General features: G+C 42.7%; 1 protein-coding gene and 1 pseudogene across 1 annotated transcript in view; both read left to right on the forward strand.

Annotated features, from left to right (window-relative positions):
• Positions 1-25,665, forward strand: part of LOC136568738 (pikachurin-like) — a 45,043-nt gene that overhangs the window by 2,765 nt on the left and 16,613 nt on the right. Inside the window, exons 2-9 of the mRNA XM_066568899.1 lie at positions 10,338-10,453; positions 10,690-10,984; positions 13,462-13,562; positions 14,794-14,894; positions 15,988-16,132; positions 17,968-18,157; positions 21,858-21,983; positions 22,719-22,962. Of these exons, the coding sequence (XP_066424996.1) occupies positions 10,338-10,453; positions 10,690-10,984; positions 13,462-13,562; positions 14,794-14,894; positions 15,988-16,132; positions 17,968-18,157; positions 21,858-21,983; positions 22,719-22,962 (1,318 nt within the window). The remainder of the gene's footprint in view (positions 1-10,337; positions 10,454-10,689; positions 10,985-13,461; positions 13,563-14,793; positions 14,895-15,987; positions 16,133-17,967; positions 18,158-21,857; positions 21,984-22,718; positions 22,963-25,665) is intronic.
• LOC136568920 (small ribosomal subunit protein eS6 pseudogene) lies at positions 4,081-6,867 on the forward strand (annotated as a pseudogene).

Below are 25,665 nucleotides of genomic sequence, written 5' to 3' on the forward strand. Positions count from 1 at the left end.
TATGTGCCATTCACAGACACCTGATAAGCCCCTGGGGTTGGCTTAGGTGGCATCTGCTGCTTGGCTGTCTCAAAGTGCCAGCCAGTGCCCTCTTAGTCACCTGTGAGTTCGAAAAGGTGCCAGACAGCTGGTATCTCTGAAACCGAAGCACCTTTTTTCTTCAGAGTGCACATCATAAGAATTACCACCTTCATTATTACTGCGGTTCCTCCTTCTACCTAAGCAGTGAAACATGCCACATGCCACAGATTTTTGATACTGTTTTCTGCCTGCCCATGTATTCTTCAGAAATTCTTGAAATATCTTAGAAAGCTGGCAGAAGTTATGTCTGATTCCTTTGCATTACATTTAGCTCACATGGTGCTGGCACTAAGGTCCTTAGTGTGTTTGGATTTTAAAGATTCGCAGATTTACGCTTGTATATGCTGGATTTTTTATGCATGACTTGACATAAGTAGTGCTTTTCTGATATTTATTTTAATTGATTAACAAATTCCCAACATTACCTCAGGCACAAAGGACCTTCAGGGTCCATGATGTCTTGCACAGGTTCTCCTGCAGATCTTGCAGGCAAGCTGAGGCAGAGATGAGTCCATGCTACTTGGGGATGTTTTCTGTTGAGGTTTATCTCACTCTCACAGGTAGTTCACTCATTGTGTTTTTAAAATGGGGGTGGATTTGCACTACTCTTGACTGCATTGTTTCAGGTCAGCATAGGAAAACATCGTCTTGGTTTGCTCCACTAAAGGGATGCTGACAGTTTCACCTAATGTGACAGACCTCCCAAGGTCCTTGAAAGTAGAACATGTGGCCTTGATTATAAGCAGTTACCCCCTTACCTACTAAAAAATGCATGCTTCGTTAATTGCTCCATTTTCAGAGAGTAAAGAGAGGGCAAGTTTCCCCAAGGGTTCTCATTTATTTGTGATTTGGTTTCATTAATTTTTTTTCTAGAGGGAAATGATGCAATAAATCAATTTTTTGTTGCCTTTCTTAACTACAGTTGCACATTGTGGGTGTTTCACCTACATAGTTGTTGGGATTTTGTTGTATAAAAACTTTCAAAATGTCATGGACAATTCACTGGACAATAAAAGGTTGCACATACTCAGTTTAGAAACAACAAAATAAACTGTCCCAAAGAATGAAACAAAAAAAAACTGTCATCACCTGCATTGCTTAAATACCCTTCATCTCCTCGGGAAACAGATGGAGTTTGCACTATGCCTGCAAGGTCACCAGCCTTGGGCTTTACCAGACCAGCAGAGGAAGTGTCTCCTGTTAAAAATACCCTCCTGCTTTTCTCCACAACAAACGTGACAGAAGTGCCTGCTTAAGCAGGGCACATCCCTTCCTCTGCTCCTGGCTGTCACTGCCAGGATCACACAGAGCAGGGCATTGCCACAGATGCTTATATATTCTGCATGGAGCTTGAATGTGTCACCTGAGGCCCAGGCACAAAAAAGGGGCAGTCTCTGAGGCCCAAACCTTGATTTAAATGGTGGTGATGTGTCCTGGGAGAAGGTTTTCCACAGAACTGTTTCCCACACATGTCCAGAGAATTTACAAAAGCAGTGTTACTTGTAGGTAACACTTGTAGGTACTTGTAGGGACAGTGACAAACAGCAAGAGACAGGCCAGCCAGCATGCAGGGTCACACTGTGAGTCACTGAAAGCCATAAAATGTGTTTTAAAATGTTCCTGATGTATTTTGGATTAACACCTGTGGGGGATTCTGGATGAAGCCAGTCAGTCTGTTAACACTTCCATTCAATCTGTCTGTGTTACAGTGCCCCCTGTTCTACTTCCTACACTCTCTCAGGTCTCTTCATCAGTATGATGATGGCAACCTAATTAGCAAAACAAAAGTTTTTGTGGCTTTGTATTTGTTTTGAGAAGGATTTCTTTAGTATAACTTAATCTCTAATTATTTGGAAAGAAGATGTCCAAAGTTCATGACCCCCACAAGTTCTTCAATTATTTGTAAAACAGGATTATAGGACCTGGTAAAAGGTCTTACTCAGACTTCATCTCCTTGTACACTGGAATACTGATTTAATTAAATATAGCCTGCTTGTAATCTCTGCAGTCATTGTTTTGGTATTTGCAGAATACCACTTTGCTTAATTTTCCCTGATTTACCACCCATTATGAGATGAGCTCTCCAGGAAAGCAACACAGTGCACTTAAGAGATGGGCTGATGTCATGGTTTATCTACAAAAAGTCCTGTTAATTTCTCTACATCCTGTTTTGTAGTTATATTGCATCACATCACATGTGGCTATCATGTTATGTCCAGTGAGCGAAGACCAAATGTAGGGAAGGACAAGGCAGCTGACAAGCCAGTGGTCTGATACCTCATCAGTCCTGTGTGTAAGTCCAGACATGGTCAGGAGTGAGTCCATCCAGCAGCTGCATTGTGCATCCAAGTCCATCCAAGTGCATTGCATGTTTCCAAAACTGCTCACAGATCAGCTGGTAGAGCAATGTGGCATGTGCTGGCTGAAATGCAGATAGCTAGAGTCAGGAAGGGGAAAAATTGGAGAGCTGGAGACCTGTGGATATTAGGACATCTTCTGAGGTCACACTAATTCTGGTGACACCAAACTTACATAGTGAATGTCTTTGAAGAAGGGCCTCAAAGCAGTCTTTCTACCAGACACAATAAGCCATACCTTCTTTGTTCTCTCTAAGGCTCTAAGTGTTGTACCAGTTAATAATGTGAAAAGAACCATTGTCCAGTTTCAAACAGTGGGTACATTTGGTCTCCTGAGGTTTTCTGTTGGAAAAGCATGGAACATTTTGTTCTGCTGGATGAAAGTGGCACACCTGCTGTTTGGAGAGCTGCCAGTCTCTCCTAAGCTAGCACATCTCATTGCATGCTGGTGGTTATTAATGTATTTTAGTGATAACCACTCAAATCAGGAGAGTTACATTTCTGTGAAACTGGCATGACATTAAAATCATACCCATACATGCAACTGTGTTTAGCTGAATATTTATTCCAGAGCTAACGTTTTCCTATGTATGAATATATGGATACTTCATTTTCTGCATTGCTTCACTCCTGCCATCCTCATTGAACTTACATTCCATTAAGCCAATAGAACATTTGATAGGAAGGAAAATAAAATATGACAGTATTTTGACTGTAACAGATGTTTATTTTGTAGCTTATGACTTCTAAGTTAGAAAATGGAGTTTGTGTATTACAGCTTGTTTGGATACAGATTAGATTGTTTCCCTTGACACATCATTGTGAGTTTTCCCTCCTTTATTCCCAAATTATCTTTATGGCTTCCATTGCTCTTAGGCAAATTATACTTTTATACATTGAAAGAACAAAATTAGCTCTGAAATGCTTTCAGACATAACATAAAGGCAATAAGTAATAGTGCTAGAAATGATACAACTCCTAAAATGTTTAACTAACTTCAGTCAGGGGTTTTGTTTGTCTTCACCCTGAGGAGAAGGGAATGGAAGTTTCTTTTTAAGGGACTGTTCCCTGGGCAAGGCCTGATGAGCTTGACATCTCAATGGACTGGGAGCTGCTGGAGGATGCACAAGGAATTAACATTAACCATTAACAAACATCAATGCCTGATCATCCTACCTGGTGTGTCAGAGACACCTGGTCTGGGAAAAGATCAATAAGAGAACCAAGAATGAGGACTTAATTAGCATCGAAGGCGAAGGGATCAGTAACCAATAGGAAACCAAATACTAAGAACTGTGTAACTTAAGACCAATGAACCAATGGATTTCTCTTGATTTTGACTGTATAAGTATGTGAAAAATCTAGCAAAGGGCCGTGTGTGATGGAATGATTTTCTCTGCACAACCCAGGCAATGTGTGGATGAAATTATTTCTGTTGCAGATCCTGGCCAGAATAAAGCAATGCTTTAATTCTCTCATATGTAAAAAATGTTGTTGGATAGCTTTTGTTTTTCCAGCGGTTTTGGTGACAGTAGCATGGACCTGATTTAAAAGCAACAGTGTTCAGGGAGCTGAAAATTGCTGCAAATGCTGGGAGCTGAGTTAGTGCTGTCCCTGCCCATGGCATTGAGGTGTGAGCATGATGAAGCTGAACATCTCTTTCCCAGCCACTGGCTGCCAGAAGACATTGAAGTGGATGATGGGTGCAAGCTAAGAACATTTTATGAGAAACAAATGGCCACAGAGGTCACGGGTGATTCCCTTGGTGAGGAGTGGAAGGGATATTGACTTTAGGCAAAGACCTGTTTTGTGTGGTTAGCTACATGGTTAACTGCTAGCTGCAGCATAAGGAGAGAAAGTTTTTGGTTAAAACTGATGTTCTCCAGCAGTAAGGTCAAGGGCATATCTGGATTGCTCTCCAAGTGGAGTTGTTGTACACTTGTAAAGCATGTCTCTAAGAGATAACTGGCAAAAACTGCAGCTAGGACCTGAGAGGGGGAAAAGAAATCTCCTGGCCAGGTAGCACGTGGTCAGTCTAAGATGGCTGTCCCAAAAGAGATAAAAAACATAAAGAGAAGTACATTTTTGCTGAGGAGCCATTTGCCTTGAAAGCTGAAACAATGGCTTGTCCTCAGGGCTGAGGAAGAACTGATGGTCCAAAAGCAACTAGAACCCAGAAACCTATTTGTGCAGAGCTGAAGGGCTTTAGAATGCAAATCAACATCTTTGGGGGAAGCATGGATGCCAATCTGGATGCAGTGCTGGACCATCCTGCACGTGACCTCAGCCCCAGGGAGGAGTTTGCACCAAAGCCAGACTCCTCCCCACCACACTGAACTCTGCCCACCTGTAAAAGATGAGGAGGCAGAGAGGGAGGCAGGACTCCCTGACCATGATGTCAGTGATGCCACCTCCCTTCACACCTTGGAGGAGGGGGATAACTGATCGGAGCCACCCTCTCTGATAATCACCCTCAGGCCTGCTCTTTTTTGAGGCATTAGTATATGATGGAGCAGAGCTGATGGTGATGATACCACACCCTGCAACAGAATTAACTAAGTTACAAAGGACAGAGACTCATGAAAATTTTACTAATGTTGGAAAATTAAATAAACCTTTCTCAAGAAAAAGCACATGGCTTTTAATCTATGCTATGTCTTTTAATCTCAGCTATGTCTTTTAATCAGAGTGAATACTATTGCTGGAGAAGTTTTGACTTGTTGGGAAGGGGGGAACTTATCCCTCTACCCACTCCAACATGTGATTAAAATATTGGGAGTGAGGGGGAAATGTTGAGCTTCCAAACAATGCCTGAGAGGGAGCTGATACCCTGTTGGTTTTTCCCCAGATTATTGTTACTCATTCCAAAACTTAAAGATCAGTACTGAGACAAAAAACTCTCAGAATCCACCCCCAGAAGGCGAGCTGTGAGTAGGGGACAAATTAGAATATCCCAGAAAAGCTTACTAAAAATGCATGGAAATTTAATTTCCCTGTGTTTTCAATGAAACTTTGTGAACAGTGTTCAGTGTGCCCAGGTGGCCAAGAAGGCTAATGGCATCCTGGCCAGTCTCAGGAACAGTGTGGCCAGCAGGAGCAGGGCAGGGATTGTCCCCCAGCATGTGGTGCTGGTGAGGCCACACCTTGAGTGCTGTGTCCAGTCTGGGCCCTTTGGAAGGATGCTGAGATGCTTGAATGCATCCAGAGGAGGGCAACAAGGCCTGGAACACAAGCCCTATGAAGAATGGCTGCGTGAGCTGGGGTGTTTAGCCTGGAAAAAAAGGAGGCTCAGTTAACCTTGTCACTCAGACCTTATCACTCTCTACAGCTACCTGAGAAGAGTTTTGGTCAGAGGCTGGTCAGTCTCTTCTCTGACCACTGACAGAACAAGCGGTAAACATCTTTTGCCGCACCAGGGGAAGTTTAGGCCAGACATTAGGAAGAAATTCTTCACTTTAATAGTGATTGGGCACTAGAATCACCTGTCCAGGAAGGTGCTGTAGTCACCATCCCTGGACATGTCTAAAAAAGACTGGATGTGGCACACTGCCATGGTTTTGTTGATTAGGTGGTGTTAGGTCATAGGTGGGACTTGATTATCTCAAAGGTCTTTTCCAACCTAGTTAATTTTGTGATTCTTTGATTCAGTGAGCTGAAAATTGCTGTGAATGCAGGGAGTTGAGTTAGTGCTGCCCCTTCCAGCAGTGTCAAGGTGTGAGCATGATGAAGCTGAACATCTCTTTCCCAGCCACCGTCTGCCAAATGCTCATTGAAGTGGACGTGGGTGCAAACTAAGAACATTTTATGAGAAATGAATGGCCACAGTGCCATTCTGATTCCCTTGGTGAGGAGTGGGAGGGATATGTCATCTGGATCAGTGGTGGCAATGACAAAGGTTTCTCCATGAAGCAAGGTGTCCTGCCTCACAGATGTGTCTGCCTTCTGCTCAGCAAGGAGCATTCCTGCTATCACCCCAGAGGAACTAGAGAGAGGAAGCACAAATCCATTTGTAGTTGCATTGTTGATGCAAAGTTGAGTGTCCTGAACTCTGTCATAGTGAAAAGGAGTGAAAAGGGCATTCTGTGGCTGACTGACACTACCCGGTCCAAAAGGAGCAGCAGAGTCCCCAGGCTGTTCAACCTGTCTAAGAAGGATTTGCCAGTATGTTGTGAGGAAGCCTCTGAACAAGGGGGGCAAGAAGCCCAGAACCAAGGCTCCTAAAATCCAGAGACTCAAGAGCTGCAGCATAAGTGCAGGCATGTTGCTCTGAAGAAGCAGGGCACTCAAAAGAACAAGGAGGAAGCAGCAGAATACAAAGCTCTTGGCCAAGAGAATGAGCAAAGCCAATGAGAAATGCCGGGAACAAATTGTGAACCAGAGCTGGCTTTCTTTGTTGAGAGCTTCTACATCTAAATCAAGGCAGAAGTAAGGACATTGTATGTGATACTAAAAAGATATTGTACATGGTATTACCAATAAATCCCTTTTGTGGTGAACTTAAAAAAAACCCCGACATTAAATCCAAAATAAAATCATCACAACACAGAACAAAAATGAACAACTTGCACAAAATTCACTCCTTGATCCTTCACCACAATTACAAGAAAAATTCCCCATGATCATTCCACTCTGTAATACTTAACACTTTTCAGTACTTGTTTTGCCCATTACTTCTCCCAGTTACTGTCCTTGTCTGAAAATCTTCATGACTGTCCCCCATTCTCCAGTAAGAGGACTGGTTAATCTGGGCCAGATCCCAGGCCCTCACCAAGGCCACTCTCTCTCTCCTCTCTGCAGCTGGAGAGAGGAGAAAAAAATTAGTGAAGGGTTCATGTGTTGAGGTGAGGACCTGTAGAGATCACCATTAAATACCATCACAGACAAAACAGGCTCAACTTGGAGATATGAAGTGAATTTATTACTAACAAAATCAGAGCAGGATAATGAGAAGTAAAACCCTTAGAAACACCTTTCCCACCTCATTCCCTCCTTCCATCTACATCCTACCCCAGCAGTGCAAGGAGACAGGTAATGGGGGTTGTGGTCAGTTCATCACCCAGGGCTTCTCTCACTGCTGAGGGAGAGGAATCACTCCCCTGCTGCGCCATGGGGTCCCTCCCATGGGTGTCAGTTCTCCATGAACTTCTCCAGCATGGCACCACCTCAGGGACAGCAGCTCCCTGCAAATTACTGCAGTGTGAGTCCATCCCATGGGCAACAGCACCCCTCAAACATTGGGTCACTCTTCAGTGGGGTGCAGTCCTTCAGGGACAGGCTGCTCCAGCCTGGGGCAGGGCCCTCTTCCCACAGGTCTCCCTCAGGCTCCTCTCAGGCACCCACCTGCTCTGCTGTGCTCCTCCAGGGGCTGCAGGTGGATCTCTGCTTTCCTGTGCACCTCCCTGTGCTGCAGGGGCACAGCTGCCTCACCCAGGGCTGCGCCAGGGGCTGCAGGGGAATCTCTGCTCTGGGGCCTGGAGCAGCTCCTGCCCCTCCTCCTTCACTGACCCTGTTTCTACATGTTGTTCTCATATATTCTCATCTCTTACTCTTCTCTGTCAGGGATTAAAACTGCTCCACAAACTTTGTTTTGATTTCTTCTTAAATATGTTATCACAGAGGCATTACCATAATTTCTAATTGGCCCAGCATGTCCATCTTTGAAGCCACCAGGGATTGGCTTTGCTGGATATGGAAGAAGCTTCTGGCAGCTACCCCTGTAACCCTGCTGCAAGAACCAGGCAGTGCAAAACCAATCCAACTGCAAATCATATTTGTAATGCATATATTTGTGGTTTTACACTCTGGAACTCTTTTGTAGAAATGCATGTCTTACAGAATCATTGTTTACCAAAGAAGGGAATATGATGCAGTGATGGGTAGAACTTGCAGCTTGACTACATGATCATTATAGGTTCCTTCCAACTGAGTAATTTTCTACTCTACTCTGCTTTGCTGTACTCTCTTCTCTTCTCTTCTCTTCTCTTCTCTTCTCTTCTCTTCTCTTCTCTTCTCTTCTCTTCTCTTCTCTTCTCTTCTCTTCTCTTCTCTTCTCTTCTCTTCTCTTCTCTTCTCTTCTCTTCTCTTCTCTTCTCTCCCTAGCTTCCTGCCTGGTGTAAAATTGTTCTGGATGATGATTAACCTGAATGATTATAAAAGTGAATACTAGGAGTAAGAGGGTATTTTTACATTTTTATTTCAGCATGGTGAAATTCATTCCAGTTTTTGTAGGACTGGGACCAGTTCATAAAAGTGCAGTCTGATTCCCTAACACTTAATCCTTTGCCTGTGCATTCACAGTCAGTAGCAGAAATAATCTGGATGTAGTTTGTCCTGTTTGCCTCATATTGTTACCAGTCATAGAGGGGAGCTCTCTTAGCTCATTTGGTTGAACTCAGTGCTGAATACTTTTATTTAATGTACAGATAAAATGTATTATTTACAGATGACTAGGTATACATATCAGAGTGGAAAGACTTACACATGTTCTGTCCCAGTCCAGCATGATTTCTAGGTTGCAAGTGTATATGCCTCATTATCTCTACTCATTTGTTTCTCATTTTTCTGTATGCTGATGTAATGTGCAAAGCCCATTGATAAGTAACCCCTGCAGGGCACAGGGAGTGTGGCCAGTCAGTCAGCCAGGGCACACATCCATCTCTGGTGCACATGTGTTGGATTTCATTACTGCCTGCCAGGACTTCTGGGTTGCAATCACAGCAAAGGAGGAGAGAGTACAAAAAGATTTAGGTAGGTACACTCAGCTCAGTAGAGAGACTTTGTAAACCAAAATTGCTTATGCTGATTTTAAGTGATGGAAAAATATTGTATGGAAAAGGTCGTTATATGAGTCTGTTGTTTTAATGGTTTAAAGACACCTGTTCTCAGCCTTACTGCAATGACAAGTAACTGTAATGGTTTGGTTACTTTTACTGTGTTTCTTCATGACCTGGTGAATTTTAATAGCTAAAAAGCACAAACCACTGTTTAGGCAGAATTTGCTATGTGAAGTGCAGAAAAGTACAGACACTTTCTGTGAAATAGAAATGAGGATCCCCTTACTGTTCAAACTGTCCATTCCCAGCCCAGAGTCCTCCAAAGCACAGTTCAGCACTCTGGGAAGTGGCAGAAGTAGATTATGTACTTGAAAAACACGTGGCCATAGAATCACTGAATATCTGGAGTTGGAAGGAACCAAGAAGGATCATGGAGTCCAACTCCTGGCCCTGCACAGGACAGCCCCAATAATCCCACCATGTGCCTGAGAGAATTGTCCAAGTGCTTTTTGGGCTCTGTGAGGCTTGGTGCCGTGACCACTTCCCTGGGGAGCCTGTTCCAGTGCCCAGCAACCCTCTGGGTGAAGGTGAATGTTTCTTGTTTCAAGGTGCTGAATTGTATTTATAAATTAGTCTAAGAATACACACAGGACACTAATTTCAGGAGTTTTGGAGTCAGTGGAGGTAGATTAAATCCTAAATAGAGTGTATCTTGCCTGCACGCATCTCTTTTGCTGTTCCAGTAAGGCAGATACAAGACTGTATTTCCAAAAGGGAAAAGCTTGACTTAAAAACAATTCAGTCAAAAAAGTCTGAAACCTTTGTCCTGGAAAAATGATGAATACAAGTCAGTTTGCAGAGGGAGAACTGATCTTTGCCTGCTTTATTTGTTTAATCACCTAGTAAGCGACTAAATGAAGGTCTTCACTTTGTTTTAAGGCTGTGTGTATATCACTTGGACAGGATCTGCCTTCTCCAGACTGACACTTGCATTGTCTGCACAGCATGAACATTAGCATCAGTTTAGGTTTAAGTGTTGTGAATCGAAGGAGTGGTAAGATCTGAATTGCTGTGTGCAAAGAGAAAAAACTATAGGAAGTGACATATGCCAGTTATGTCTTTTCAGGCTCTGAGGAGTTGGGAAGTGGAAGCTTTGGACATCGGTACATCACAGACACAGTGACTGGTGATGGTGATGGATTTGATATTGATGATTCAGACTATGACATTTATATAGAAGAGGTAAATGTCAAGATTTGTTGTTGGCACTTCTGTTTTCTTTATAGTCTGGATATTTTAGTGTCTGGTCCTGTCAAAAAGTTTAATATCTGATATTAAGTGATTAAATATAGTGATGTGGTCCCTTCTTTTTCTTCATTGAGGATGAGTTTGTTGCCTCAGATCTGTATCTTAAAATGTGTTAATTTTGTTTCCCCACAGAATTTTAATTTTACTGAATTGGTGTTTCTTCCTTTCAGCTCAGACCACTTCCTGCTATTAAAGGAGGCAACAGAAAATTTCTGGTCGAAACTAAGGTCACTCCAGGGTCTAGTTCCAGGCTCCTGTCACGGGTCCTGACAACCACTTCCGAGCCCACTGCTGTCCCTGCGGCCAGCCCGGGGCCCTCAGTGTCCCCCCCCGTGCCGCGGCTCTCCGAGCTGTCCTGCGACGAGGCCGTGTGCTCCGCCGACAGCTTCTGCATCAACGACTACGACCGCGGCGGCTCCCGCTGCCACTGCAACCTGGGCAAAGCAGGGGAGACCTGCCAGGAAGGTGGGCTTCTGTGTGCCCACGGCTGCTGGCTGCTCTTTGTCTGGGTCGAGGAGCGGCTTTGCAAAGAGCCCACCAATGTGCACTTTGGGAATAGCCAGCTGGGCTTTGTGGGTCCCTACCAGTGGCAAATTGCAGTTCTGGCATCGCCCCATTTGCTTTTTTTTCCCCAGTGAGGTGGGGAAAAGTCATTCCTTAATGAAGCTGAATGCAGAACCTGTGTAAAGATGCACAGGGGCAGTTAATTGTCCTTCCACCACCTAGGAGTCAGGGGATGGTGGAGCAGGTATGCTGTTAAACACCCAGCTGTGACAGGGTCCAATCATGGCACCCTCAGATGGAACCTGAAGACATTCAACCCCTCTTTGATACTTGCATTTTGGCAGCAGCTGAAGCCCTGAACCACCCCCATTTTCTGTGTAGTCCAGGTGGTGCTGGTCCCACAGCAGGGATGTGAGAAAACTCCCATTCTAAAAATACCTCCAGAGGAGGCTTTCCCCATGGTCTGCAAGTCCGCAGTGCAGCACTCATGTCAGGCAAACTGGGCAAGGGAGGAACAAAATCTCATCCCCAGTTCAAAAAGCACGTGAGGAAGTGTTTGCGTTCATCAGGACTTGCCACCTATCCTGTTGCCTCTTTTCAGGGCAGCTGAGCCATGGCAAAAAGTTGCTGAGCTGAAGGAGGCTGTCTTACTTCTTCTTCTCTTGCTGCCTTCTTGTTCTTTCCCTCTAGAGACCTAAACCCACCCCTTCCCAAGGTTAACACTGAGCAGATCACTGGCTGAGCCAGTCTAGCTCCCTCACCAGGCCATAAGCAGGTCACTTTTTCCCCCTGAAGTAATTTTTTTTCTGGTTTGGTGACCAAAGGGTCAGATGAATGCCAGGGCCCATGAAAAGAAAATGTCCCATTGGCAGTGGAGGTGCTGTTCCTCCTGCTAAGAAGGAGCTGATCTGCCCATCCCTCTGCATGCTGATCTGATCTGCCAAGGTTGTGCCATACAGCAGAGCATCAGGGACACAGGTTTCTTCTACAGGGTCATGTTAGAGTTTCATGTTGCACAGCATCATGCATCAGGGATACAGACACTGAGGGTGCTTCATCTTCTTTAATTGGAGTGCTGGAACAAAGAGAGCTCCTTCTGAAAACAATTTGATGTGACTCAGCCACATGGAACAGCTGCAGATATGATTTTAGGCCTTGATCAGTATGAAGAGTTGAGGATTTATTTGAACTGACAAGGCCATATACAACTTGTAAAGCAGTCTATTAACACCAGCCCAAACCCTCTGTTTTTCACAGGGGAGGGTGTTATTCCAGAGTAAACATCATGTGCCAATACTCCTCTGTACATAGTTTGTCTTCAGCAGCCAGTATTGTTAAATAATATATTAATCTGATGAAAACAGACTTTTCTTCACATTCAACAGCTGCCTGGCACTCTGGTCCAGACAGTTCTACTTGTGATCAGGACATGAGATAATTGTTCTCTGCTAAGGTTGCATTCAGGTTTATAGCACCAATCCCCTTCATCTCAGCCTAAAATGTATGCCTTGCAAGCAAAAATGCTGAGAGAACTCAGATTCAAAAACTGAGTGAGAAAACTCAATATTTAAATAGCAAAGATGAATAGGAATCCTCATCCTTCCTTCCTCATTAGACTTAAATCCACTGTCCATATAAAAACTCAGGCCTGAAACTGTGTCTCTCCTCAGTGCTTCTAAGGAAAATTGGCTGCAAAGGTAATTTTACAGCTGACAGTGGCTAGCAGTAAGACATCTCTAATTTTCATTTTCTCTCAGGGTCAGGGTCTAACACAAGACAGCAAAGGGTGAGGATTGATAATGCCCTTTGACAAGAGCAATTAAAAAAGCCACTGTTGCAGCCAGGGATGGAAAGATGCCTGCAAGGATGCTCTTTTCCCCATCACTCCTTTTAGCTTCTGCCCTGAGCTGATTTGAGAGAAGTGCTGGAAGCTGCTGGGCTGTTATGAGACATCCAGTGATTCTCCAGATGCTGGATGCAGCAGCTACAGAGTAGCAGTGACTAATGCTGCCCAGAGTCTGGCCGTATTTCCCATGTGTGTTTTTGTAATCCTGCAGAACAGAAAATTACTTTGTCCTCTCTTTCTTAAATCAGTCCTTAAAAGAAGATAATGTTTGGTCTTTCTTCTATAACAAGGATGAAAACCTGCCAAAATTTCCTCTGAATTCTCTGATTCAACTATTGAGCATTATTTGGCCCTCAGTATCCTGTTTCTTTTCAAGTTCACCAGGTCCTTGGGAATAAAGGAATTAGCTGTAAAAAATGGTGGGAGGACAAGGCAGTAGGTTAACTGATTGTTGACTGCTACTGCCTAATGGTTGTCTCTGGAGGAACTCTGCCTTTCATTGCCACCTGATGTTATCTAGCACTAAATGTGTATATTGATTTTTATTCAGAAGAGAACTGCTAAATAACATGCTTTCCTCTTTGCTTTTCAGATATTAGTATCCAGTATCCCCAGTTCTTTGGCTACTCATATATCACCTTTGAACCACTGAAAAAGTCCTATCAGACATTTCAAATTACTCTTGAATTCAGGGTAAGTTTAAGGAATTCTCAGACTGGTGTTTTAAATTTTATTTTCTCACTCTGATGTGGTGGACAATAGAGCTGTAACTTAGCTTCAGTAGAGCTTCAGTGTAATTGTGATGAACCTGTGTGTAACCATCATCTGCAGAGATCTGGCTCGACCCTCAGTGGATGTGAATTAAGTTTGTAAGCAGCTGAAGGGTTTTCATCCATTGTTGGTAGGTGCTGCATGAGAGAACCCCTGGGACTCGTAGTTGTGGGCTAGCAACAATGTACATTAGTGAGGTTACAGTCAGGTGGATGAGCTACAGGCTGAAGAACACACAGAATTTTTGTGAATTAGAGTTTGAAAGTGGTATACTGTATCTTTGTGGACAAGAGATGATGATCCTGTCATACTAAGCAAAACACTGCCCTGTGAATAGCATTCCTTTCCCACCCTGCAGGGTTTAAGTGGACGTTATTTTCTCCCTCTGAAGTCTGGGACACGGGCTACTGATACATTCAGGATACTGTATTACTTAAAATGCAGGACTAAAGTGGGGATAAATCCCATGCTGGCTTGTGTTAGTGCTGTCTGTTCACTATGGACAGAACATGCAGGGCTGCCTCTAGGGAGGGTGGCCAAGCTCTTGGATGCATCCCCACCCCCACATAAAGCAGACAATCTGGGAAGGAGACTGCTACTAAACAGCAGCAATCAGTCACCTCAGTGCTGATCTTACACTCCCCTGGCAATTTGCCATTTTAAAACGCAGGATGGCTGCAAAAAGCCACTGTGTCAGCTGCTATGAGCATATGGAGAATTGCTGCCAGCACAGTCTGTTTGGCTTGAGGAGTGTCAGTCTCATGGAACATGTGAAGTAGGGTGTATGTATTCATACACAGTGAGTCTGATGTGTCAACACTTACCAGGCTTGCTAGGACATTCTTGTTAGACTTTTTACTCACGAGTCTCGCATGGGATATGTCTGACAGTCTGTAATACTTCCAGGCTTTTTTTCAGGTCTGATAGTATCGTACTTTAAGAGATGGTCTTAAATTGTTTAACCATTAAGGCAGCAATTTTCTAGGTTTTTCAAATGCAGGATTCAAAACTGATCAAACAGGTTCTGATTCGGCAAGTTAAAAACTCATTCTGAAAAATGATGACCCTTTTCTGGAGAAAAGTCCCCCACTGCTGCTTGCTTTTATCTGTAATTGTGAGGCTTTGATTTTTCATGTTGGCGCAATGATTGCAGGCTGAATCCGAGGATGGTTTGCTGCTGTACTGTGGAGAAAATGAGCATGGTCGTGGTGATTTTATGTCACTGGCAATCATCCGACGTAGCCTCCAGTTCAGGTAAAACCTCCATCCTAAATCTGATGTAAAGAGACAGGGCTATTGCTGCCTCCTGGGACTGCTACATGTGATGAATATCTCCAGTGTCTTTGACTTCTGCCCCATACAGAGCACTAAATGGACAGTATAATTTCATTTAAGAGTACTTCAATACCTCTTTCTCTCATCTTTCTTTAGTGTGTGAACATGGGCCCTGTTGAGTTCTTTTATTCAGACCTCAGAGTAAAGACAAAATGATCAGTTTTCTTTAAGACATTTGTCTGGGGCTCATAGCTATGTTACCAGAAATGCCAATGAGCCACTGTATTTGCTAAGCTGATGGTACATTGGTGGTATACTGAGTCAGTGTTTTTGCTTCACAGAAAATGGCCTGGAAATAATGTAGCAAAACAAAGGATGTAGTGACAGCAAGGGGCCAGGAACTTCATCTTATATGTTTTGTTTAGATGATACCTTGTTTAGGTTTCTTAAATGAAGATGGAGACTGTTTCTTGCAGTCTGATAGATATGAAGCAAGTGAGAGAGTATTTAGTATTTCCGGGATCTCCTAAATTGCGAGGGTGAGTCCTTTAAAAATGGGGAATAACAAAGTGGGTGGTGTGCCTTAGTTGTGTTTCTGTTCACCTGCACTGCATGACAGTCAGGGAAAATGGGACATTTTGTGCACATTCAGCTCTCCTGGAGGTCTTCCTGTCAATCGGCACTGAGTTTCAAGTAGACTAGCAGAGTTATTAACGTATCACTGCCTTTCACCAGGGAGCTAGAAAAATTCCCAGGAGAAATTACTGTGATAGCAGGAGCTCAGATTGTAATACCCTCCATCTTGAAAGAGTTTCAGCTGTTGACAAGCTTGGCAATGCGCTTGGTACAGACAGAGAATGCAAAATCTTCTCCACATGAAAGACAGATTAATGAAGTTTGAAATTTGGAACAGATCTTATGTAGACTTGCTGTCTGAATTTCCTGTGCTAATATGCAGTGTGGAACAGAGAGGTTCCCGAGTGCAAAAAGAATGTTTGGAATCTAAAACCAACTTTTGCTTATTTGGTCAATGTAAGATTGTCACCTTGCCCTCTCTATCTCATGATCCCAGGTTCAACTGTGGCACAGGAGTTGGAGTCATAACGAGTGAAAACAAAATCAAGCTGGGGAACTGGCACAGTGTCACATTGTTCAGAGATGGGGTGAATGGCTGGCTCAGGATGGACAACAATGCTCCAGTGACAGGAAAATCTCAGGTTGGTAATCCTGCCCTTGTGGCTCAATCTTGGGGTCTCTCAAGGTTGTGATGATGTTTCTTTTCTTGCCACCAGAAGTCTGATCAGATTTAAAAGGTGCAGTTTTATTTATTGATGTTAGAACATTTAGTGAACTGAGATCAGAGCACAGATTATTCTTCCAAATACATAATTTAGAAATCACAGAGATAAATATCTCAGGGCTGAATCCCATCACTGTTTCCCTGTTGTACCCCATGTTTGCTCTGCCACCCTTCATCTACCCTATGCCAGTCTCAAATACAGGCCATTAGAAGTTTACTAGATTGCACAGCTGCTGTCCCTGATTATTTTCTTTTTTAAGCCTCAGAGAACTGCTCTGCTTCCTCAGGCATAAAAATTAGATGCATATGTGTGTATGAGTATATATTTATGTATAAGATGCATATACCTACACGAGATTTGTATACAGAGGTATAATTACATGCTTATTCTGGACAAAGATTTAAGCATAGTAATAGAGATAGACATTCTGCCCTGACTTATGTTAACACCAGCAAGTTCATACAAGGCTGACAAGATAAAATATAATACAGGAAGATGCTTTGACTTGCTCATCTGTTGCTGGGCCAGAAAACAAAATTAAGGCACTGGAAGAAAAGGCAATTTCAAATTGTTTCAGATGTCTTTCCTTTGATAGCCACTATTAACATGCCATCCCTAGCCCTGAAAGAAAGCTGCTTCAGTTGTCTTATTACTTTCCACTTTTATGTGCAGGCATTGAAGAGAAAAAATTGCAGTGTATTGAGTTCTCATCAGCTGGAAATGACAGAGGAAAGAATTTCAGTGTGTCATGTGTTGCTGTTACCAGTGCTCTGAGGCCATGCAAAGGGCAGATGTGAATCAGGAGAGATGTGTACAGCTTCTGCAGTGTACTGTGCAAGTGAACACCTGCAGACTCAATAACCTCAGCTTATTTAGCCTGGCCAAATACAGGCTATGGTGATAGAATATATTGTTATAAACACTATGGGGGCAGGGCAGATTTTAGGCTAGAGGTCAGTGCTGTCAAAAGCACAGGTTGGTAAAACCTGGCCCCAAATAACCGAGAATTTTTAATATTTTCTTCTAAAGGTCTGTGGGGTTTTGAAAGAGCTGTTGAGTAGGAGGAGAAGTCATATTTTGATCAGTTTATGGAGAGAATTGTGACTCATTTGGCTGCAGTAGCATGGAGTTTGGGTCAGTGGTCCAAAAAGATTCTGTTGGTTTTGATGTTTTTTGATCTTTCACTGTAGCAATTTTAGTAAACTTATATATGTAGATTTCTATAGATTTTTTAAAGAGATGGGCAGTACATTTAGCAATGGCAAAGTGAGCAGAACCCTGCTGAAGTTGTGACTTTACTGGCTTTTGCCTTTTCTTTGTTTTTTTACCTTATTTTGTCATTTCATAATTATTAAATACCAAACACTTGCTGGGTTCTGTCCAAAAGACAATATCTCATTGGTCTATCCCTCAGGGCTTACAGTTTAGAAGACGAACAATTTTTTGGCAGAAAGAAAGGAAGAAATTGCAGCAAAAGACAGACAATGCTTTCTCCTCAAAACAGTGGTTTCTAGTCTTTTTTATTGTGCTTTTAGTAGTTCTTGTTATCCTGATGGGATGCAGGTGAAAAAGGTTGATTTCAAATGGTGTACTGATTTAGGGAATGACGAATGGTAAGGAATTACCAACAAACAACATTCCCTGACACAATTCTTCAAGGAGGAAAAAAATGGATTGTAAAGCACTGTGGCTTAATGATTTCTCCTGTGTTACATGTGTTACACAGCATGCTGTGCTCTGCTCTCCCTTAGGGCCAGTACAGCAAGATCACGTTCCAGACTCCCTTCTACGTTGGCGGTGCTCCCAGCGTGTACTGGCTGGTCAGGGCCGCCGGCACCAACCGCGGCTTCCAGGGCTGCGTCCAGGCCCTGAGCATCAATGGGAAGACAATTGACATGAGACCCTGGCCATTAGGGAAAGCTCTCAGTGGTGCTGATGTCGGTGAGTGCAATGGTGTGGAGCCTTTAATCAGTGACTAACCAGGGGTTACTTTTTTTCCTGTTGGGACAAATTGAGCAATGGTCCAGGTTTGAGGGGGTGCAGGCACCGTCTCTACTTTTCAATGGTTTTCCTCTGTTCCTTTGCACATTGCTCTTGCTGGGTCAGTAGTAGGACAGTTCATCACACTGCACCAGTAAGCCCTCTGTGGACATCCTGTGCACAGCAAATAGTAAACCCATTTTCATCAGTGAACAGTAGGATCTGTGTTGCAGATATCATTACAACTGCACCGGTATTTCTGCCAGCAGCTCTCAGGGCACCACTTCATGCCCCTGACTGACACAGTCATGTCCTCAGAAATCAATAGTTTGTATGCTGAGCTTGCCTTTGAAACAATACGGACCCAACAAAATGCATTTTGCCTAAAGACATCATTGCACTTGTCCAAAGTAACAAATGGATCTCTCAGGCCCACAGCAGCCCTGTGGATGTTACAGAGGGCTTTCTGTGTTACACCCAACCGCTGCTGAAACATATGGGCTTTCCTGTATACCATCCTTTGTTTTGCTATCCAGAGCCATGGATGTGATTTAAAAATAGCTTGGAATAAATACTTCCAGCAGCTTTATGAAGTATTATTATAAAATTATTTTTCCCTCACAGAGTAAAAGATGGAGAAGTAGGGAAGCTAATTAACTAGTCCTGTCTTATTTATTCATTTATTTCTTCCTTTTAATGGGCACTTGAAAAAAGGCAGGGCAACAAAATCCTTACTTTGATGATCTCCCAGTCTTAAAATTGCAAGAATAAGGGTAAACCCAAGACAGAAGGCAAGTTCTAGCAGCGAGAAATAGATTCCATACCACTGAACTCTCCCTGCCATGCTTCAGCCACAATGTCATCTTTCTTCTCTTCTGTAGCTGTGCACTTGACATCCCAAGAAGGAAATGATTTATGAGAAACTTCTTAACAATTGCTCTGTATTCTCTAGATAACATGGCCAAACTTCTGTGCAATACAGGGGTAGAACAGACTGGCCAAAGAAACAGTTGCTGAAAAGAGTAAGATTTTGGAATCAGAGTGTAATTTCATGATAGACTGAGAATCTATGGAATTTAGACAGATGAAAGCCCTGCTGAACTTCTCTAGCCCTAATCTCTATTGCCTCTTGGGATGCAGCTACTTTCATTCCCATCCATGAATGCTCCACATACTACTGCATTAACAATCAACAACAATGAAAATAAATGCTTCGCTCTGCCATGTGTGACTCGAAACTGACTGATAAAGCCTTGCTGTCCTTGTGTCACTGCACACATTTATTTATATGAAACTGTAACAGAAGAGACTTGCAAACAATAGGTCATGTAAGTATAACTCAAAATAAAAATTGCAAGTAAGCTCTGCTAGGGTTTAGGAATGACTTTTGCGAGTCAGTCACTTGGAGATTTTTTTCTGTTGGCACAATATATAAATCAGGAGTGCTGTGCTACATGGATCATAGAACTGAGGGTGGTGAGCAGAGGGGTCCATCCATCTCTCTGCTCTCCCTTCTGGCTACAGCAGAGGTCCCACTGTGAGCTGAGGGACCAACAGAGGATGGTCCAGCCACTGGGCATGGTTTGGAGCAGACATGGCAGGACTGGGACTGCTGCTGCAGTCTCTCTCCTTCTTCATCTGCCATTGGAACCAAGCAAATGCAGCCACCACACTTGTGGTTTACCTCTTCAGCATAGTCACCTATGCTGGCCCAAAGGCTGTGAAAAGCCACTGGGACAGTGGGAGAGCAATGTCCTTAAATATCAACACTACTCCAGTTCAAGCTGTTTCTCAAATCAGGTGTCCCATGACTGGTCCTGTTGTTGTTGTCTTCCTTGTTCTTTTCTGTTTCTCAAAGACTTTGTTTAACTCTGATCTGTTGGAACATACTGTCAACATTATCTCTGGAGCAGAGGCAGCAAAGTTGAGCATTGATGCACAGAGATCACACACTTGACGCATAGAGATTCTTGTTTACACGTCTTGGCTCTGTTTCCTTGCCTGTAAAACAGAGCTAGTGCTATTCTGTCAGTGTCACAATAATTGGTGAGTGTATGAGGGATCTGAGGGACAAGATACCTGTCCTGCCTTGATTCACTTGTGGCCATTACAGTGCAGGCCAGAAGGAGCAAAGACAGCTCAATGAGCACAGCCAGCACCCCTGATCCCATGACTGGGCATGGAGCAGATGGAACTGTCCCCTTCCATGGAAAAGGAGCATGTTTTCCTTGCTGGGGGACTTTTATGTTTTGTCTGTGCTCCTCCTGGAGTCCTGTGTCATGGCTGCTGTAGTCAGACCTGCCCTCCCTACAATGAAAAATGGTCCTGGTAGGAGATTTGTAGATGAGCAATAGGAGACAAGTCTGGTCTATCAGGGAGTGGTACCAGATGATCTGTGAGTTGTTTCTGCTTCTGCCCTGAGTTAGTTAGAAAAGGTTGTTTTCCACTGTGGAGAGCAGAGTGATTGGACCAGCACATCTGCCATTTATATCTGCATTTTTGTTTGTGGTTTTCTTTCTGGCTTTGGGATGGGAATTCAAACTGTAAAGCTGGTGCTGTACAAACACCAATGCCTTGCTGATGATCGGTTGAGACCTGCTTTCAAAACTGTCCTTGCAATCAGAGTGCTGTGTTTAAACAAAAAAAAAAAAAAAAGGCATATCCCCTTTTTACAATAGTTTTTCAAGACTTCTCTATATCACTTTAAGATGCAAAACACTTCCCCGGTGTTTATTGCCAGAACTGCCTCATGAAACCTTTGTCATCTGAGAGGTGATACTTCAATGTCCCTCAAAATAAATGTGTACTTCTTAGTTTGCTATAAGACACTAAGCCCCTCCAAATGGTGTACTTACCATTGTACACCACAACTTGGTCTCTCTTAATGTATACAGATAATGTAATCAATTGTTAGTATTGACGAGGAGAGAGTTATTTGATCAGAAACTAAAGGAGAAAATAAATTCAACAAGAACGTCAATCAGGTATACATTTGATGGTTGTGTAGTTTCAGATTGACAATTTTATAGATATCAGTTTTAAAAAGCAAATGAGAATTTATTTGTTCTACAACAATTTCAGCTAAAATCCAGCAAGAAGAAATGACATCCTTATTATTTAAATTGATGTGCCAGCATAGTAGACATGCTGCTTAAAAAGTCCATGTGTTGATGATATGGATCCCTTTTAGTGTGGACAAGAGGGTCGACAACCTCATTTGGTTAGTAAGATTAGTTGATAATGATTAACACCTTCCATGCTCAGGATAGCATGAATTTATAGTGAGCAAAGAAGCACTTAAGATAAGTAAAATTAAACCAGGCTTGGTGCATGTAAACAATTTAGAGAAATTTGTATCTTATGAGAAAATAGGAAGAAGAGCAGACAATAAGTAATTCAAGGAATGATTGAATGTTATTTCTATCATGGTTTGCTTGTAAGGGCTACTTTTTGCTATTTATAAGGTGTCTTGCTGGTCTGAAATTTAAAAAAAAATACTCATAGTCAAGTTCCCTTGTCTAAATTGCATGCCATTTGACAAATTGGGAAAGAATCTAGGCATAAGAGCAAATTGTGTTGGTTAGTAGCAGCGATCAGCAGCCAAATAAATCTTCTTTGACAAACTTCTCCGATAAATTGATGTTCTGACTCCTGTGTTTAGGTGAGTGTAGCAGTGGCATCTGTGATGAGGCAGCCTGCATCAACAGTGGCACCTGTACTGCAAGCAAAGCAGACTCTTACATTTGCCTTTGTCCTCTTGGATTTAAAGGTCATCATTGCGAGGAGGGTGAGTGGATACTGCGATGCCTCTATTTCTTTGTGTGTATTACTAGTGTTTGATGTATTTTCCACTTAGAGATACCTGAGGAGGTCCATACTGTTACACTGACAGAAGAGAATACTTGTTACTTCATCTTTTTTAAGTCACCTACTGAAACGTTTCTCTTACTGCTTTGGAGCTACATACAGCTCCTACATAATCTGTTATTCTCAAACATCTCTGCTTATTTAAGCTAACTGTATTTAAGAATCTTGAAATTACTATTCAGAAGTTAAAATGATGTACCACTCCACAGCTGCTCATTAATCCTAAAAAAATACCCACCTTTCTCCTAAAACCAGTGTCAGTTGTATATTTTGAAATGTAAAGGACATAATGTCAATTGCCTGCTAATATCAGAGATGCAAGTAGTAAAATACATCTGGCATTATTATTTATGCTGTAGAAATTTTCATGCTACCACCCACTGTGTGCGTGCTTGCTACTTTGAAAGGAACTATTATGAATCACTAAAGAAAAGGTACAAAATGCTTTACAGTACAAATACATCCCTGGAAAAGGAAGGGATTAACTAGTATTGGGTAGGATTATAAAATATTTTTAATTTAGATGAAAAAAAATCAGGTTGTTTTGCTAATCATTAGCTTAAGTACTTAACACAAGGAACAGACACTGGTTGGTAAGAGTCAATCCTTTATGTTTGAACCTCAAGTGACCTACTTGTGATTTCTGGATTTCCAGCACTCACCTTGGCCATACCTCAGTTCAACGAATCCTTAAGATCATTTGCTAGCACACCCTGGCCCTTGGAACCACAGAATTACCTTTCCTTCATGGAGTTTGAGCTGACATTTCGTCCAGATTTAGAGACTGGTGTCCTTTTGTACAGCTATGACACAGACAGCAAGGACTTCCTCTCCATCACCCTGGTGGCTGGCTACGTGGAGTTCAGGTTTGACTGTGGCTCAGGAACAGCTGTTATCAGGTAAATGCATGATTAACACCTCCCAAAGATGGTGTTTGCTTCCCAGCAGTGCCACGGTGCTCATCCAGCAGAGGAGGGGGCTGGAAAGGGTCACAGCCTACGATGAGGCGTGTGAGCCCCTTGGTCTCTTGTGCCTGCTTCTGAGGAAGCACAGAAGCACAATTAAGCACAATCATTTTGGTCAAGGGGACAGGATTTTTTTTCTACGTCAGTGTATTTCAAAGCTTTGGGCTTTATCTTACAGCAGATGTTACAGATGGGTCTATATGGTATTGCAGTAATTCCCTTCTTGCCCCCATGACACTGTTAGGGGATCTAGAAATATTTTATGCATATACTTTCTAGCCATAGGATTTCACAATATTGGCACTTAGGTGAGCATCCTCCTTTCTGGTTTCCAGTTCCAAGCAGGGGTGCCAGGCTGGAGGTGGCACAAGAAGAGACAGCTCCATGTCCCTCCGCTTCCTCATAGTGCTCTTTTTGAGGGACCTGAGGCTAGCATCCAATTTATACAACGTAAGCTGTCTAAAACATAAATATGTGGTTTAACCTGGTCACCAAGGTTCCCAGACAGACCTTCTGTAAGTGACTCATTGCATCCTAAAATTAATGTCTAGGAGAAAAGAAGCAATGAAATACCTCAAAAACACTGCTCTCTCCCCCTGTGTAACTGAGTGTCCAATCACTGGGCAGCTGTTCCTGGGCTTTCTGAAAAGGCACTGGGCTGAACAGAGGCACTGAATATCTTGGATATGGCCCAGGAGGCTGCCAGTTTGACCAGGCTGACCTGATATTTAGAAATGATCTATATAAAGTTTATGCAAAATATGTACACTGTCTGCAAGTCTTGCATACCAATGATTCCTGTGGATGGGCATGAGGAATTTTGACTATACTGTGATTAGGGGAAATGTACTGATTTTGCAATGAATGAGGACTCAAGAAAACAAACCCATTCAGTTTTGCAGACAAAATTAGATATGAAATATAAAGGGAGCAAATGCAAGATAATGCACAAGCTTAACAATGCAGAGCTGTGGAAAAACAGTTAGTGTTGTCAGACAGAGAAAGATCCTGGAGTCGTCATGGATAGCTCTGTGGAAGCAACAGCAAACTGTTTAGAGACAAATACGGAAACCTAAGTACAATGCAGAGAATTATTAGGAATGGAATAAGGAGAATGCCTCTGCTGAAGGCCACAATGCACCCTGTCTTGAAAACTTGCTGCAATTCTGGTTGCATCATTTCGAAAGAAATTAGCAAAATTAAAAAGGAAGAGTAGTTTTGACATCCAGGAGAGGGAATGAAACATCTTCCACAAAACTCTTCTGCAGCAGAACCTTTCAGCCTGGAAAAGAAAGAGTTTGGTGGAAGTATGATAGAAGTTTTAAAATAATAAATGGCATGGAGATTAATGAGGATTCGGTATTTTTCCAATGTGCAAAGAAAATAAGGAATGAAAGAAAATAAGACTTTTTTTCTTTGGGTTTGGGGTTTGTTTTTTTTTTTTTCAGAGGAGTACATAAATAAGTTGTGGAAACTAATCGTCACAGCAAGTTACAGATGCCAAAACTATAAATAGGTTAAAAAAAATTGGAGAAATTTGAAGAAAGCTCCATTGAGGGAGATCAAACGCAATTGTACGGATGCAGCCTCTGACTCAGGAAATTGCTAAATGACAAGTTGCCAGAAGCTGAGAGGATATATCAAGGGAAGAATCACTTCATACTTGCCCTATTCCATTCTTTTGCTCCAAATAGCTAATTTTGGAGACCTTTTCTCCAACTCAGAATAGCCCTTTTTACAACAGCCTTCAATCTTTAGTGATTGCAGCCTTCTAATTCCTGTTACTGGCAACCATAAAATATTACAGTTGAATTTTTTTCTTTTCTTCCAAGAATATTGTAGCACTTCAAAACACCTTGTACTAAAGTTTAACTGATATGTAGGGTTATGAAATGTAAAGAGAGCCACAAGCATATGCCTGGGAGTAGAAACTGCCCCTTTCTGCTGGAAAGCAGAAGAGCAAGCTGGATGGCAGCTACTGCCTGAGCTACATGGAGTGGAGGAAAAGAGTGTGGTGAGGTAGCTGAGGAATGGATGAGACTCAGGAGACCACCAGGATTCACTGAAAGCTGTCAGGTTGTCCTGTTAGCTCTTTTTCTAGATAAAATGTGCAACTTGCACCCTGTCATCAGCTCTGTCAGTGATTAAATAAGACAAATAGATTCCCTGCTTTTCACGGCTGCCTGGTCAATGTCCACTTAAAAGTCCATCTTAATCATACTATATCATGCCTACACTGTGTCTGTAACAAGGGTATAGCTCTGGTCATCCTGATACCTCTGCCACAGGACCACCAGGCTGTTAGATATTATATTATAATCAGAACACAGCCATAGTAACTTTATAATTAGGATGAGACAAGCTTATTTGTGTACGTCAGCAGCAGCAGTAGGAGAGCTGATGCAGGTGAAGGTTGTGATTTCCTGATGTGTCCCAGGATGGAAGCAGCACAGTGTGCTCTTCCACAGGCAGAAGCGATGCAGAACCTGAGCACTGAAATGTCTCTGAGGAGAAGTTGTTGGGAGTTCCCTTGGCCAAGCAGCATCAAGATCTTCATGATCTGGTATATTTTTTAAGCTTTGGTTTACATGGGGAAAAAGTAACCCCACAGCACATGAAGAGCCAGGAGTGTTCAAC

The sequence above is a fragment of the Molothrus aeneus genome, chromosome Z (genome assembly GCF_037042795.1).
Source record: "Molothrus aeneus isolate 106 chromosome Z, BPBGC_Maene_1.0, whole genome shotgun sequence".
NCBI classification, from domain to species: domain Eukaryota; kingdom Metazoa; phylum Chordata; class Aves; order Passeriformes; family Icteridae; genus Molothrus; species Molothrus aeneus.